This window comes from Gopherus evgoodei, chromosome 3 (genome assembly GCF_007399415.2).
Source record: "Gopherus evgoodei ecotype Sinaloan lineage chromosome 3, rGopEvg1_v1.p, whole genome shotgun sequence".
In the NCBI taxonomy this organism is placed as follows: Eukaryota; Metazoa; Chordata; order Testudines; family Testudinidae; genus Gopherus; species Gopherus evgoodei.
The window spans coordinates 147,155,581-147,169,800 of NC_044324.1; the positions used below are offsets into that span (position 1 = coordinate 147,155,581).

Below are 14,220 nucleotides of genomic sequence, written 5' to 3' on the forward strand. Positions count from 1 at the left end.
GTTTAGATCCATCCTCTTTGGAACCCCCTTTCAGGTAGTTGAAAGCAGCTATCAAATCCCCCCTCATTCTTCTCTTCTGCAGACTAAACAAACCCAGTTCCCTTAGCCGCTCCTCATAAGTCATGTGCTCTAGCCCCCTAATCATTTTTTGTTGCCCTCCATGGGACTCTTTCCAATTTTTCCACATCTATCTTGTAGTGTGAGGCCCAAAACTGGACACAGTACTCCAGATGAGGCCTCACCAATGTCGAATACAGGAGAATGATCATGTCCCTCGATCTGCTGGCAATACCCTTACTTATACAGCCCAAAATGCCATTAGCCTTCTTGGCAACAAGGGCACACTTGCCTCATATCCAGCTTAGGTCCTTTTCTGCAGAATAGCTTCCTAGCCAGCTTAGGTCCTTTTCCGCAGAATAGCTTCCTAGCCATTCGGTCCCTTCTCTGCAACAGTGAATGGGATTCTTCCTTCCTAAGTGCATGTGAGTTATCCTACCAAGTCTTCGTTATTCCAATCAGATCATAGTTCCCTGACTGTGCCAGGATTTCTAGTTCTCCCTGCTTGTTTCCCAGGCTTCTTGCATTTGTGTAACTCGCTGATTGTCCTGCTTTCTCAGTCTGAGACAGGAGTCCTCCCCTCTTGTACTCTCCTGCTTGTGCTTCCTCCCTGTATCCCATTTCCCCACTTACCTCAAGGCTTTGGTCTCCTTCCCCCAGTGAACCTAGTTTAAAGCCTTCCTCACTAGGATAGCCAGCCTGCTTGCGAAATGCTGGGAGGCAAAATGTCGCATGACAATTGTGGTTTAGTGTATTACAAGAAAAGAGCCAAAGATGTACATCAGCAAGCAGTGATGCAATGACATGAATATTATTTATGCTGGCATTTAGTGAAACAGTGACAAATATTCCTGAAGTCTTATTTTGAACATTCATTTTTAGTGCAACACAGGTTCTTTAAATACTACTCACTGAGAATAATTTTGTCATTTGTTTTCCTAAAAAGTGGGTAAATCTATAAAATATATAAATTATGTACACTCTTAAATATGTAGACTATTATAAATATATATACAGTGTGACAAAGTTCCTCTTCTACCTTGGTGGGTCCTGCACTTATTGGCAGATTTGCTCACCTCAGTGATCTTCTCCACAGTCTGGGTCAGCTCCTCCTGTGTCTGATCAGGAGTTGGGAGGTTTGGGGGGAACCCGGGCCTGCCCTCTACTCCGGGTTCCAGCCCAGGGCCCTGTGGATTGCAGCTGTCTTTAGTACCTCCTGTAACAGCTGCATGACAGCTACACTTCCCTGGGCTACTTCCCCATGGCCTCCTCCAAACACCTTCTTTATCCTCACCACAGGATCTACCTCCTGGTGTCTGACAACGCTTGTACTCCTTAGTCCTCCAGCAGCACTCCCTCTCCCTCTCCCTCTCCCTCTCCCTCTCCACTCCTTGTGCCTCTTGCTCCCCACTCCTCTCACACACTTCCTCTTCTCTGGCTCCCCCATTCCTGACTGGAGTGAACTCCTTTTTAAACCCAGGTGCCCTGATTAGCCTGCCTTGATTGGCTGCAGGTGTTCTAATCAGCCTGTCTGCCTTAATTGGTTCTAGCAGGTTCCTGATTACTCTAGTGCAGCCCCTGCTCTGGTCACTCAGGGAACAGAAAACTACTCAGCCAGTGACCAGTATATTTGCCCTCTACCAGACTCCTGTACCACACTGGCCTGGATCTGTCACAACAGATATTATAAATGATTGCTACAATTTTCCTTAACCATGTTGTCATCATTGAGACTTCATTGTTGAGATACACAATGCAGGGAAAATACCTGGTCCTCTACAAGGCAAGGACAAATTGAAAGGAAAGACAAAAGGAACGATATTTTTTGAAAATTCACTCCCTTGTCAGCTTCTAAAGACATGCTCACAACAAAACACATTCTTAATAGCTTTTCTGTGCAGTCAACTGAGATTTTCCCATTTGTTCTGAGGTGGTTGAATAGCAGATGTGGAAATGGAGTTTACAGCTAACATCCACTGAACTTGGTCATAAACTGCTTATGTTTGCCTGATATCATTTGCAATGTAATGACTTTCCAGCTCCATTTAACTAAAGCTCCAGGTACAACTCAAAGGAGAAAAACTGTGTCATGTTTAGCTACACAGATTTTTTTTTCACTGACGTATACAACATTTTTTCATAGGCACAATTAACAACATTTATGTTTTTTCTGAGAAAATAAACAGAATACTGTTTCATTTTTTGTATGACTAAAGACAGATTAAATAGAAATTAAATTTAAAATATACTACCAGTAATATCTTACACTTGTGGTGTGTGTGTGTGTGTGTTACATACTTTAGATTAGAAAATAAGTATAAAATATAGAAAGACAGTAGAAAAACAGAAAAGTTCTTTGACATTTAATTTTCTGTAGCCAACTACCATTGCATTAATCTTTTCTGAGAAGAAATTGTGCTTTATAAGAACATAAGAACAGTCATACTGGGTCGGACAAAAGGTCCATTTAGTCTAGTATCCTGTCTTCTTACAGTGGTCAATGCCAGATGCCCCAGAGGGAATGAACAGAACAGGTAATCATCAAGAGATTCATCCCCTGTCGCCCATTCCCAGCTTCTGGCAAACAGAGGCTAGGGACACCTTCCCTGTTCATTCTGACTAATAGCCATCGATGGGCCTATCCTCCATTAATTTATCTAGTTCTTTTTTAAACCCTGTTATAGTCTTGGCCTTCACAACATCCTCTGGCAAAGAGTTCCAAAGGTTGACTGTGCATTGTGTGGAAAAAATACTTCCTTTTGTTTGTTTTCAATCTGCTGCCTCTTAATTTCATTTGGTGACCCCTTGTTTTTGTGATAGGAGAATGGGTAAATAACACTTCCTTATTTACTTTCTGCACACCACTCATGATTTTATAGACCTCTATCATATCCCACTTTAGTTGTCTCTTTTCCATGCTAGAAAGTCCCAGTCTTATTAATCTCTCCTCATATGGCAGCCGTTCCATACCCCTAATAATTTTTGTTGCCCTTTTCTGAACCATTTCCAATTCCAGTATGTATTTTTTGAGATGGGACGACCACGTCTTTGCACGGTATTCAAGAGGTGGATGTACCATGGATTAATATACAGGCAATATGATATTTACTGTCTTCTTATCTATCCCTTTCTTAATGATTCCCAACATTCTGTTTGCTTTTTTGACGCTGCTGCACATTGAGTGGATGTTTTCAGAGAACTATCTACAATGACACCAAGATCTTTCTTGGGTGGCAACAGCAAATTTAGACCCCCTCATTTTTATGTATAGTTGGGATTATGTTTTCCAATGTGCACTGCTTTGCATTTATCAACATTGAATTTCATCTGCCATTTTGTTGCCCAGTCACCTAATTCTCAGAGTTCCGTTTGTAGCTCTTCATAGTTTGCCTGGGACTTAACTATCTTGAGTAGTTTTGTATCATCTGCAAATTTTTGCCACCTCACTGATTCCTCCAAACAGGAGTGTTAAAATGCTCTGTCCTAAGTCATGCTGAGAAAATGATTTGTGTGCAGAACATTGAAATATTAGTCTGTAAATTGATCTCATGAATGCAAATTGATTGACAGAAGCCAGTGATTAGATATAATTGATTCAGTTGCCAGACAAAGCTAATTAATTAACAAAAGAAATACATTTTGATAACTGTTGAGACTACATAAATTACATATGAGTATGTGTTGCTGATAAGTTATTAACATGTATTTTTATAGTTGGACAGAAAACTGATTGAGACATTTTGTGTTTTTGCATTTACCATCATCATGATGCTGTTTATGTCTCCTATAAATTAGTTCAGATTGTGTGATGTTTTCATTACAAACCTCTGTGTTCAAAAGGTTCTACCATTCATAGTTCAGCAGTCATGCTGTACTTAAGCTTCCTCTGAGCTCTTGTTTGTCATGATTATTTGAAAAAATAAGATTTCAGTTGACTCTAGCAAAATTAAAGCAGGGTCAAAAAGGGAAGATGGAGGGAAAATAGATTAGGGCTTATACAATTTTAAATAGTTGCAAAGTTTAAAACATTTTAATTCCAAGATATTGTTTTACAGCATTTACAAGCAGAGTTTAGAAAAGCATCTACAGATCATGGGCAATAAATTGAACAAGAAATTATTTTCAAAATAACTATTAGTATGTGGGTTTAGGTGTCTTTGTTAGACTGTAAGGTTCTTCTCTTTATGTCCCCAATTGTTACTTTAGTGAATTATGCAGTAGGTCCCTCACAAGGGTATTATGAGGCTTGCTTAATGTTTGCAAAGCATTTTAGGATCTTAGGATAAAAAGGGTGAGTTAATATTGTATTCTCACTCTCTGGTCAAGGGAGATACAAGAAAATATCCGGATTAATTAAACTGTCTAAATTCAGTGTTTTTGTTGTTTTCCCATTTCAGTTGGCAGGTCTTGAATGTGTATAATTTCTGTGAAACCAGACCTGTGTTTTCTGACAGAGCAACATACCTTTGTGACCAAAATGGTACATGTTTTATCATGGTGAAAAAAGTCTCACCTGTTAATCAGCCTGTTTTCTTTCTCTTTTTAACTGGTTGTTCAGTTTAATTGACTCCTTATGGAAGAAGATCTTAACAAAATAATAGGCTAATCCAGTTCTGCTGTGCTGGATCTTATTTAACGGTTTACTCACATACAGGTGGACTGAACTACAGGCAGCAGTAGTGGAGAGCAAGTGACTGTACTGATAGAATCTTAACCAGCCCACCAGTGAGAATATTCACATAAAATAAAAATTTAGAATGAAGACTCAGTTTCAGCTCTTTTATGTCTGTTGGCAGATCTTAAGAGCTATGAGTTATGTGACAGGTTAAAAAAAAAGCAGCAACAGCTTGTTAATGTTGGGTAAGTGATTTATTCTGTACTCTAACCATCAGCATAGCAGAATTTCAATTTACTTTTTTTTTTTAAAATCAGACTATATTAACTAGCTGCATTTTTTAAGCCTCCAGTTCCAAAATTACTATATGAGATTTTCCTAGCACTGTTTCAATGATTTGCATAATGCTTTGAAGCATCGTTATGACATAGAGGGCACAGTAAAAACAATCTGGAATAGCTGTCACTGAAAGTTGATTTCTTGTGCAGTATCAGCTGAAGTGAACTAAAGATTAAAACAAAGATGTGGGGGTGTTCTGTTGCCCTTTCAGGGTCTGATTACTGTAGAATTCAAATTAAATGCATGCTCTGATACCCGTTTTTGCGTGGAGGCATGTTACGCTTTGATATCAGAAATCACGGTTAAAGGCTTTTAAGAAAGACGTAATGAATTAACATAGCTCATCTTGTGATAACAGTTTACAGGAGAGGCCAATTCTCCCTATAGACTGTAATAGTGTCTCTGGTACAAACAAGATAAAGACACAGGACTAAAAGTTAGGAGTTCTGGATTTTATTACCAAGTCTACAATAAACTTCTTTTTGACACTGATCAAGTAGTAGGGACAAATAATTTCTTCTACCTTTTTTGCTTTTACTGAAAATACATGCGATTCCCCCCCCCCATTTCTTGGCAATAGGTCCTCATAGTTTGATTAGATTAATGATTGTGTGTTTTTTTAATCATTCATGATTTTTTACATCATTTGTAGTGTCTGTAAGGTAGACACTTCAGTTCAGTGAAATAGTTTCTTCAACAGTTTGATGATCTCCTAGCAATGGTCAGTGAAATCACAACTAATACAACCAATACAATTTCTGTCCCCTCTTTAGCCCTATAGCAGGATTGACCAGGGTCATGGAAATGTCAAGAAACTTTCAAATTTGCCTATCATAGGCTTTCGATGACCTTCCCTAAAAGTGATAGCTCGTTAGCCAGGTTGTCAATGTCAAGAGTTGGTTCTTGAGCATGGGCCTCACAATACTACTTTGAATGTTATTGAAATCCTGTCCTCATGTGGGGAAATACTGACGGAGTGGGAAATGCATAGAAAAATAATACTAATGGGGAAACAATAAAATAACACAGAACCCTTCAAGGTTCATTATATTGCCAGTTTTCAGAGCTCTATTTACGGCGTTTCCTATTCAAGCCATAAGAAGCTGAGGGCTGGAAGGATAGTATAGTGACCAGAAGAGTCCAGAGTTCAGTTCCATGCTCAGCTATGGACTTCCCATGTTTCTTTGTGGAAGCCACTTAATCTGCACTGGGCCTCAGTTCTTCATCTGTAAAACAAGGATATCCTTCCTTACCTCCCAGGATATAGATATCTATTCATGACTGTGAGGTGCTTAGATACTGTGATTGTGGGGAGGGGCATATAGTACCTAGATAGATATCAGCTTTAATCTCTACACTGGTTTAAGTATGCGAAGAAATACTACAATATGTATATTAAAGCTTTTTTTGGATGTTGGTAATTCTCAATCACTTACACATCCGATAACACGTTACTACCTAATGAAATGGACTTCTTCAGTCACTCGAGGTATAGTTAAATAGAAACCAAAGCTAAGTTTCTGTGCATTCTTTCCATGCATTGTTCTTATAACCTAGATCTTAGCTGGATTATTAATATTTATATTTCTGTGGTTTTATCAGTGGATGTATTAGTTTTCCTATGTAATATCTGTTAAGTGTTTTCTCAGTGAAATATGTGATAATTTTTTTTTTAAATCACCAATTGCAAATTCTACATTGTTTGACAGTTACCAGTTGTCAAGTGGATACAAGCCTGCTCCCATGGATCTGAGCTTTATCAAGTTGACCCCCTCTCAAGAAGCCATGGTGGATAAACTAGCAGAGAATGCTCATAATGTGTGGGCAAGGGACCGTGTCAGGCAGGGTTGGACATATGGTATCCAGCAGGTAAGAGCAAACTTGGACACTTGAAAGTTCAGTCACATATTGAGATATTGTACAATTGAATTTGGGATATGAGGTTAGAGGAAGCCACTGACGAAATATTAGCCTCTCAGTCAATAGGACAAACCATTGGCATCTGGGTTTACATTGTTAATAAATATAGCTAAGCTTGCCAGCAATAAATGATTTACTCTCTATAAGTAGAGTAATCTCTATGGTAGCCATAATGAAATGTGTGGTGAGTCTGCATGCTCTGGACAGCTACCTTGGGGAAAGGGATGTGGCATTTCTTTGTGTGTTGTCTAAAGCATACAGATTATTATTATTATTATTTATTATAGATTAAGTCTTGGGCTCCCCTCTGCCTCTGAAATGCTGTCCTCTGAGCCCTTTAGGAAGTGTAGGCAATCATTTACAGTAGGAAAATAATTTACATAGCCGCATCTGGGAGACTCAATTTTTCTCTTTGTCCACTAAACAGCTAAAACCCCCAGGTAGCAACAGAGTAGACTTCTATTAATTACCCTGCAATCTGCATCATCTCTGGTCTAGGAGACCACCATTAAGGGTGGGAGGGTAGTTCAGTCTCCATGGCCCATCCAAATTTTTGCTTCTTCACTGAGGTTAGCAACCTGGGTTTCAAGTGCCAGTTCTGGTGGTGAGTTTTTACTATGTCAGGAGTGAGTAAAAAGAAAGCATGGTGGATGATTAGCAGCAAAATTCAAGATCTCTAGCTGTTCTATACAAAGATAAATAAATATAAAAATCCCATAGATGTACAATGTAATCTATTGCGGTAACTATTAACATTTTCAGGACAACCACTGTATCAGTTTTCTGTTGTGGACCACATCCACCAACCCTTTAGTGATTATTTGTGAATTCAAACTAGGACAGGTATCTTCACTTTTGCCAAAGAATGTACAGTAGCATTTCACAGTGAAATTATAGAAAAATCAACCCTCTGGGAAAAAATTGGAGTTTTCATGGATTTGTGCTGGGGGAAAAAAGACATTTTGAAAAGGAAAACAGCTTTTTTGCAGGAACACAATTGTTTTCTGCCTGCAAAATCTGCATTTTGGTTTTGTCAAGAATTCAAGTTGTACAGTGCAGTTCGGTACATCTTGAATTTTGTTTGACATGCAAGAACAGAACTAATTCTGTGTGCAATGCTTTCCTGTTAATAAACTACCTGCTGTTTTTACAGTTTTATTTAAGTGTAATTTCATTCATCACATCTGACAGACTGTTTATGTTGAAGAAATATGCCACATATCATTTCCAGCACCCTCAATTAGTGTATCTCATTAGATATCTTTCATTTGGGGGATTTGCAAGTCATTATATAAACCTATCTTCCATATTTGGGCCTAAGTAGCTTGTGAACGAACTACAAATATATTGGTTTACATTTGGATATTTTTAATGTGGGCTCTGATATTCTTTGTATAGACATTCAGGGCCATATTCAGCATTAGTGAAATTCCATCGTGAACTTTACATTCACAGATTCAGCATTAATGCAGACATCTTAAAGTGCTTTATGTTTCTGATAGAAAGTTAGCTTAATGTACTGTGGGAGAAATAGTTCCCTACATTGCATATAGGAGAAGCGGACACATGGCTTTTCTATCCACAATTTCACAAGTAGTTTTCGTGAAGGCAGTGCATTCATTGCCTAGAATAAAGGAATGCTTCTCAATGCTCAACTGCAATATCACTGGCTAATTATAGAATGCTATTAATGATTTTCAGGTTGCATCCCATAATTTCATCTTCTGCCAGAATCCAAATGGTTGCAGTTTGTGGCCTTGAAATTGAGAGGATTTAAAGTCAGTGAAAAACGGGGGTATTCTTATAGCTTTGGTAGAATCATTGGTAGTTTTGCTGTGCCTAAAATCAAATGTAGTAAGTAATGCATATACAATGAAGCAGTTAATAACAAGTTAAGAACACAGTAGATAAAAAATGTGTGTTTATATTTGCTAATTAACACAGTGGTTTAAACTGTAATGTATTAGGAAAATATAGACCCACAGTCCAAGGTAAATTAGGTGTAAAGGTTGAGGTTTCTTACTAGGCCTTGAGAACATTTAGCTTGCTTTGTACATCTGAATTTCTGTAGAATGACAAATTTTGTCAACCTTATTACAATGACCTTTGCAACCAAATTATACACTCTTCGAATTACTGAGATACCTAGTGATAAAGGAACTAAGTGAGGCTAGCTAAGAATTTCTTAAATGTTATCAGGTTGGGTTGGGGAGGAGAGGAAAGAAGCAGAGCAGGAATGGGTGGTAGATTCAGTTTCTCTGCATTATTCAGATTCTTCATTTGTACAGAGTCTCTGTGTGCTTTTTTTTTGGTTCCTGTGTGTAGATATGGAAGGCTCCACTTTGTAAAGAATAGATGTGGTACAGCACTCATTCCTCATAAGTAGAGCTGACTAGAGGGTGACATTTTCATTAAGCAGTAACTTTAGAGGTTTCAGAAATTGTTTTTGTTCCAGATTGGAACAAAACCAAAACCTTCTCGTTTAATTCTGTCATACACATAACATAGCTGCTAACTGATATCTGTGCTAATATGTGCTTCTGCTTAGCTTCCACACTGGGTTGTACCATGGGCTACATTTTGTCATCTCATCATGTTACTGTGACATGTTACAGTACTGCGTAAGGTAATGTGATGGTATGCTATACAGTACTATACACAGTGAGATCAATAGTTCTGTGCAATAGTCTGTCAGGGGAAAGAAAACTCATTGCTTGGAGAGATTTGAAAGTTGATTGGACCAATCCTTGGAAAATATATTATAGTGAACAATTGTGCTTGAAGATGGACTAAATTATGTAGTAGGTCTTTTCAATCTCTAATTTCTAAAATTCTGTGATTCTAAAACCCCTACAAATTAAAGGGATACTGTCAAGTAGTTTACTTTCCAAATATAACCTATTTTTTTTTATTATAATGTGGAGGGGAAATACCCTCCAGATTCTACATATTGTCTCCTAACTTCACCACTGCTTACAAGGAAATTTTTAACAAATGATAGCCACTGTTTATGCATGACTGTACCCAGTATTTTTGTTGTGCTGCTGCAGAGCCAACCAGCCAGCCAGCAGAGGGAGCACAAGTTAAGTAATAAATCCTGTCCCCAGAACTGTGCTGACATCAATGCTGACACTGATCACAAACAAGTAAGTACTGTAAATAAGTCAGAGCCACATTAGCTTGTGCTTCATAAATAAGGCAGGAGGCACAAATGAATGTTTATGAAATGAAAAAGGACAAAACAAGTAGGAAAAATATAATCTTTTTATCTTATGGAAAGGCAGTGAATATCAATGGTAAGTGGAAAAACAATGTGCATATATATATATATATAATAAAAAATATGAACATACTTGACAGTGTCCCTTTAAGGAAGAACATTTTTGCTCTCAGATTGATCAATTTCTCTGAACTGAGGGAGTTCTTTGTGACCTGAATAGGTAAGGCAAACAGGATGAAATATATCTCTGGTAAAAGTAATTAGGATTATACTATGGGTCATTTTATCCCTATCTGTCTATGGTGTTTGACCTGGGAGATGTCATAATTCATTGTCCCAAGTGTCTTTAAGTACTTCACCATCTCTCTAACTTCAAACCATATTTGTGATGAAACTGATTAAAAATAAACTTATTTCAGTTTGTAAGGGTGCATTTATGTCTAAATCCTACTGAAAAAATGGGTTTTACATTATTGTAAACTCTTGTAATTTTGTCCCCAATCTTGCAATATTTGGTGCTTTTCCTAACTTCCTAGACTCTGGAGTCATGTGAATATAGAAGGTCTTCAGTTTTCATTTAAAAAAAAAGTATAGGTTTCTAGCCTTTGTTGCAGAGGTTAGATGGAAAACATGTATCCTAATGGTTCAAACATTAGAGGGCAAAAGAACTCAAAATACATTATTTTTAAAATCTCACGATATTTAAGCCAGTCTGATGGTGTTTTAGGGACTGACTCATGATTATCAAATGCTTGGGTTTTGTAATATTGTGTTCACTCTGCTGGAGTTGGAAGGTGGGAGGCAGAATCTTTCCTGCAAAGCCCTGAGCTATGCTCGAAGGGTATATCTACACTGCAGTTATACACTTGGGCTTGCAGGGCTCGGTCTCAAACTCGGGGACTGTTTAATTGCAGTGTAGATGTTTCAGCTCGGGCTGCAGCCCAACCCCTGGAACCCTCCTCCCTCATAGTAGCCTATAGCTCAGGCTCCATACCAAGCCTGAATATCTGTACCACAACTCAACAACCTTGAGCCCTGCGAGCCTGATTCAGCTGGCACCGGCCAACCATGGGCTTTTAATTGCAATGTAAACATACTCTAGGTCAACTATAACAGCCTACTCAGTTGTTACTCTCTCCCGCTCCATGCTCCACATAGGTTAGCCACATACTTACGGGTATACTTGCTATGACCTGACCCTTCTCCAGTACACCATACCGCTAAGATCTTTCTCCGCACTAGCACAAATGGATGCTCATGATGTAGAGCTCTGTAGCATGCTTGGGGCTTCTGGTAGCTCCTGTGTTGGCTCTTTGTAGCTTGACGCCCTTGCGGAGCAGTACTATACTAGTTCTGCTCCCTTTTTGTGCCTCTGGGCCTACCAGTACAAGAGACTTGGGGCTCAACAGCCCTGTGCACTTGGTCCCACTTGTGCCGTAATTAGCTGCCTACCAGCCTAAGGGGGCTGGATTACTTATGGCCAGATGACAGCCTGAAACACCTGGGCCTCATGAAAGGGCTGAGAAAACTCAACTCAATTTGAAGGAGAAACCATAAGGAGGAGGGTCTGGAAGCACTCCAGTGAAGTAGTCTGGGAGTCAGTGCTCTATCTCAGAGCCAGAGACACTCAAAGGTAATATAGAAGAAACTGAGAACTGACCTCAGAGGGCAGGCTGAAGGGGAGTCCAAGCAGGGAGGAAAAACCTTTTGTTTCTTTGGGATTTTTATTTGGATTTTTGTTACCCAAATAGAGGATTAAACTCTGAGTGACCCTGCCAGAGGGCTTGAGCCATGGGAAACTCCAAGAGAGAAAAAACTCTGGTGAGGGGAAACTGAGGCAGGGAACACCTACAGCCCCCTTTACGGCCACTGGGGTGGGGATACAGGGCAGATATGCCTGTAACAAGTAGGATTTAGGCCATATACATGGTATAATTAGAGGCACTGTGTTCAGTTATATACACTATGTTGTACATCTAGCTTTTTTTTTTTTTTTAATGTGACCTCAAAGACAGTAGAAATGGTTTGTTACTTCATCTAATAACTTTGCAGCAAGGTATCCTTCTCATTCTTCAGGATGGTCATGTTTTGTTGCAGAAAGACCCCAGATATTGAGGACACTACTTCACAAAAATGAGAGTGCTAGAAAACAGTTATTAAAAAGTAGTTTTCATGAAATAAATTCTTGGTACTTTACATAGATAGGACATTTTTTTAAAGTTGCTATGAAGCATGGGTTGCCATGTCCCTGTATATTGTAGGAAAAATTGCCCATGGTAGATAACAGGTTTTAGCTGTGGGTTTGTATGAAGACAGGGTCAAACAATTTTCAGTCACATACGGTATATAAAATATTTGAAACCTCTGTTTGATCTGGAGTTGGCCAACCCTGTGCTGGTCTGACCAAACTTCCCTCCTGTTGAGACAAGAAGGGGGAATTGATCAGAACACACAGGTGAATGAAATGTAAGAAAAAACCTCCAACTCAAAATTTGTCATGTATTTTTCTTTTAAACTATGAAAATTGATTTTGTTTTATTAAGGTATACAGAGGTGTGTTTTGTAAAAAATTACTGGCATTGCATGACTTTACATTTTACATTATTTATACTGTCATTATCTATACTGCTGTATTCGTAACTTACTTTAGTTAGAAACCAATGGGGACTAGTCCTGCATCCTGTATTCATGTGCATCTCCCACTAAAGGTAATGAGAGCAGGGCCAGCTCCAGGCACCAGCCCAGCAAGCAGCTGCTTGGGGCGGCCAACGGTGAGGGGCAGCACGTCCGGGTCTTGGGTGGCAATTCGGCGGCGGGTCCCTCACTCCCTCTTGGAGCGAAGGACCAGCCACCAAGTTGCCGCTGAAGACTGAAGCGGCGGTGGTACAGCTGATCGCGATTGCGGCTTTTTTTTTTTTTTTTTTTTTCTGCTTGTGGCATGTGGGAGAAACTCTTGTATAATCATGTCACAGTAATGGAGTGCAGGTTCAAGGTACTATTTTGTGTGAACCCCTGGGGTGAATTTGTAACTGGGTTACACACCCTCTGCACAACTGTCTCTCTTTGGATCATATGTGGAGAAATGAATTTTCTGAGCAGGATCATTTACCCCAGTACTTCCATTCTATAGTACTAATATTGCCTGCTAAAGGACTGTTAGTGGGGACATTACTGAAGATATCTGGGAGCAGGATCCTATTTATTCAATAGCTGAATGCAATCATACACCATTTTGTCATTGTCTCCTGTAAATCCCAGGCCACAATTTACAATTACTAGTGGTGCATCTATTATACTGCGTACACTTGCAGTTAGTCAAAATCATTGGCTTTCCTTAATGTGTTCTTCAACAGGGATGAGGGTATTGAAAGAGCAGTTTAGACAAGGTCTTCAGTAGAGAGCTAAACACAAGATTAATAGATTCCAAGGCCAGAAGGGACCAGTGTGATCATCTAGTCTGCCCTCCTGGGTAATACATATCATGGAACTCCCCACAGCTAATTCCCAAAGCATATCTTTAAAAAGAAAAATCCAATCTTGATTTAAAAATTGTCAGTTATGGAGAATCTATCATGACCCTTTGTAAATTGTTCCAACAGTTAAAAATGTTAAACATTTGCATTATTTCCAGTCTGAATTTGTCTAGCTTCAGCTTCCAGTTATTGGATCATGTTATACCTTTCTCTGACATAATGAAGAGCCCACTATTAAATACTTGTTCCACATATAGGTACCTACGGACTGTAATCAAGTCACCCCTTAACTTTCTCTTTGTTAAGTTAAACAGATTGAGCTCCTTGAGTCTATCACTATAAGGAATAGTTTTTAATCATTCTCATGGCTCTTCTCTGAACCCTTTCCAATTTACCAACATCCTTCTTGAATTGTGGGTATCAGAACTGTGGTTGCACCAGTGCCAAATGAAGAGGTATTGCATAGTACTTTATTGGAATAGCTCCTCTGATACTAAATAGAATCCGCTTTCAAGAGAATTTTCTTTAAATTCAGTGATAGAAGGTGACTGCTAATCATTTATTGATCCATATGTTGTCAGAATCAGTGGTTATGA

At 38.9% G+C, this 14,220-nt stretch overlaps 1 protein-coding gene across 4 annotated transcripts in view; it reads left to right on the top strand.

The window, feature by feature from the left end:
* RYR2 (ryanodine receptor 2) overlaps window positions 1-14,220 on the top strand; it is a 737,385-nt gene that overhangs the window by 397,689 nt on the left and 325,476 nt on the right. For 2 of the 4 annotated variants that reach the window (XM_030556966.1, XM_030556967.1), the window contains exons 26-27: window positions 6,721-6,880; window positions 9,982-10,077. In XM_030556966.1, coding sequence (XP_030412826.1) covers window positions 6,721-6,880; window positions 9,982-10,077 — 256 coding nt within the window. The remainder of the gene's footprint in view (window positions 1-6,720; window positions 6,881-9,981; window positions 10,078-14,220) is intronic. The other 2 variants (XM_030556968.1, XM_030556969.1) reach the window with 1 other exon arrangement.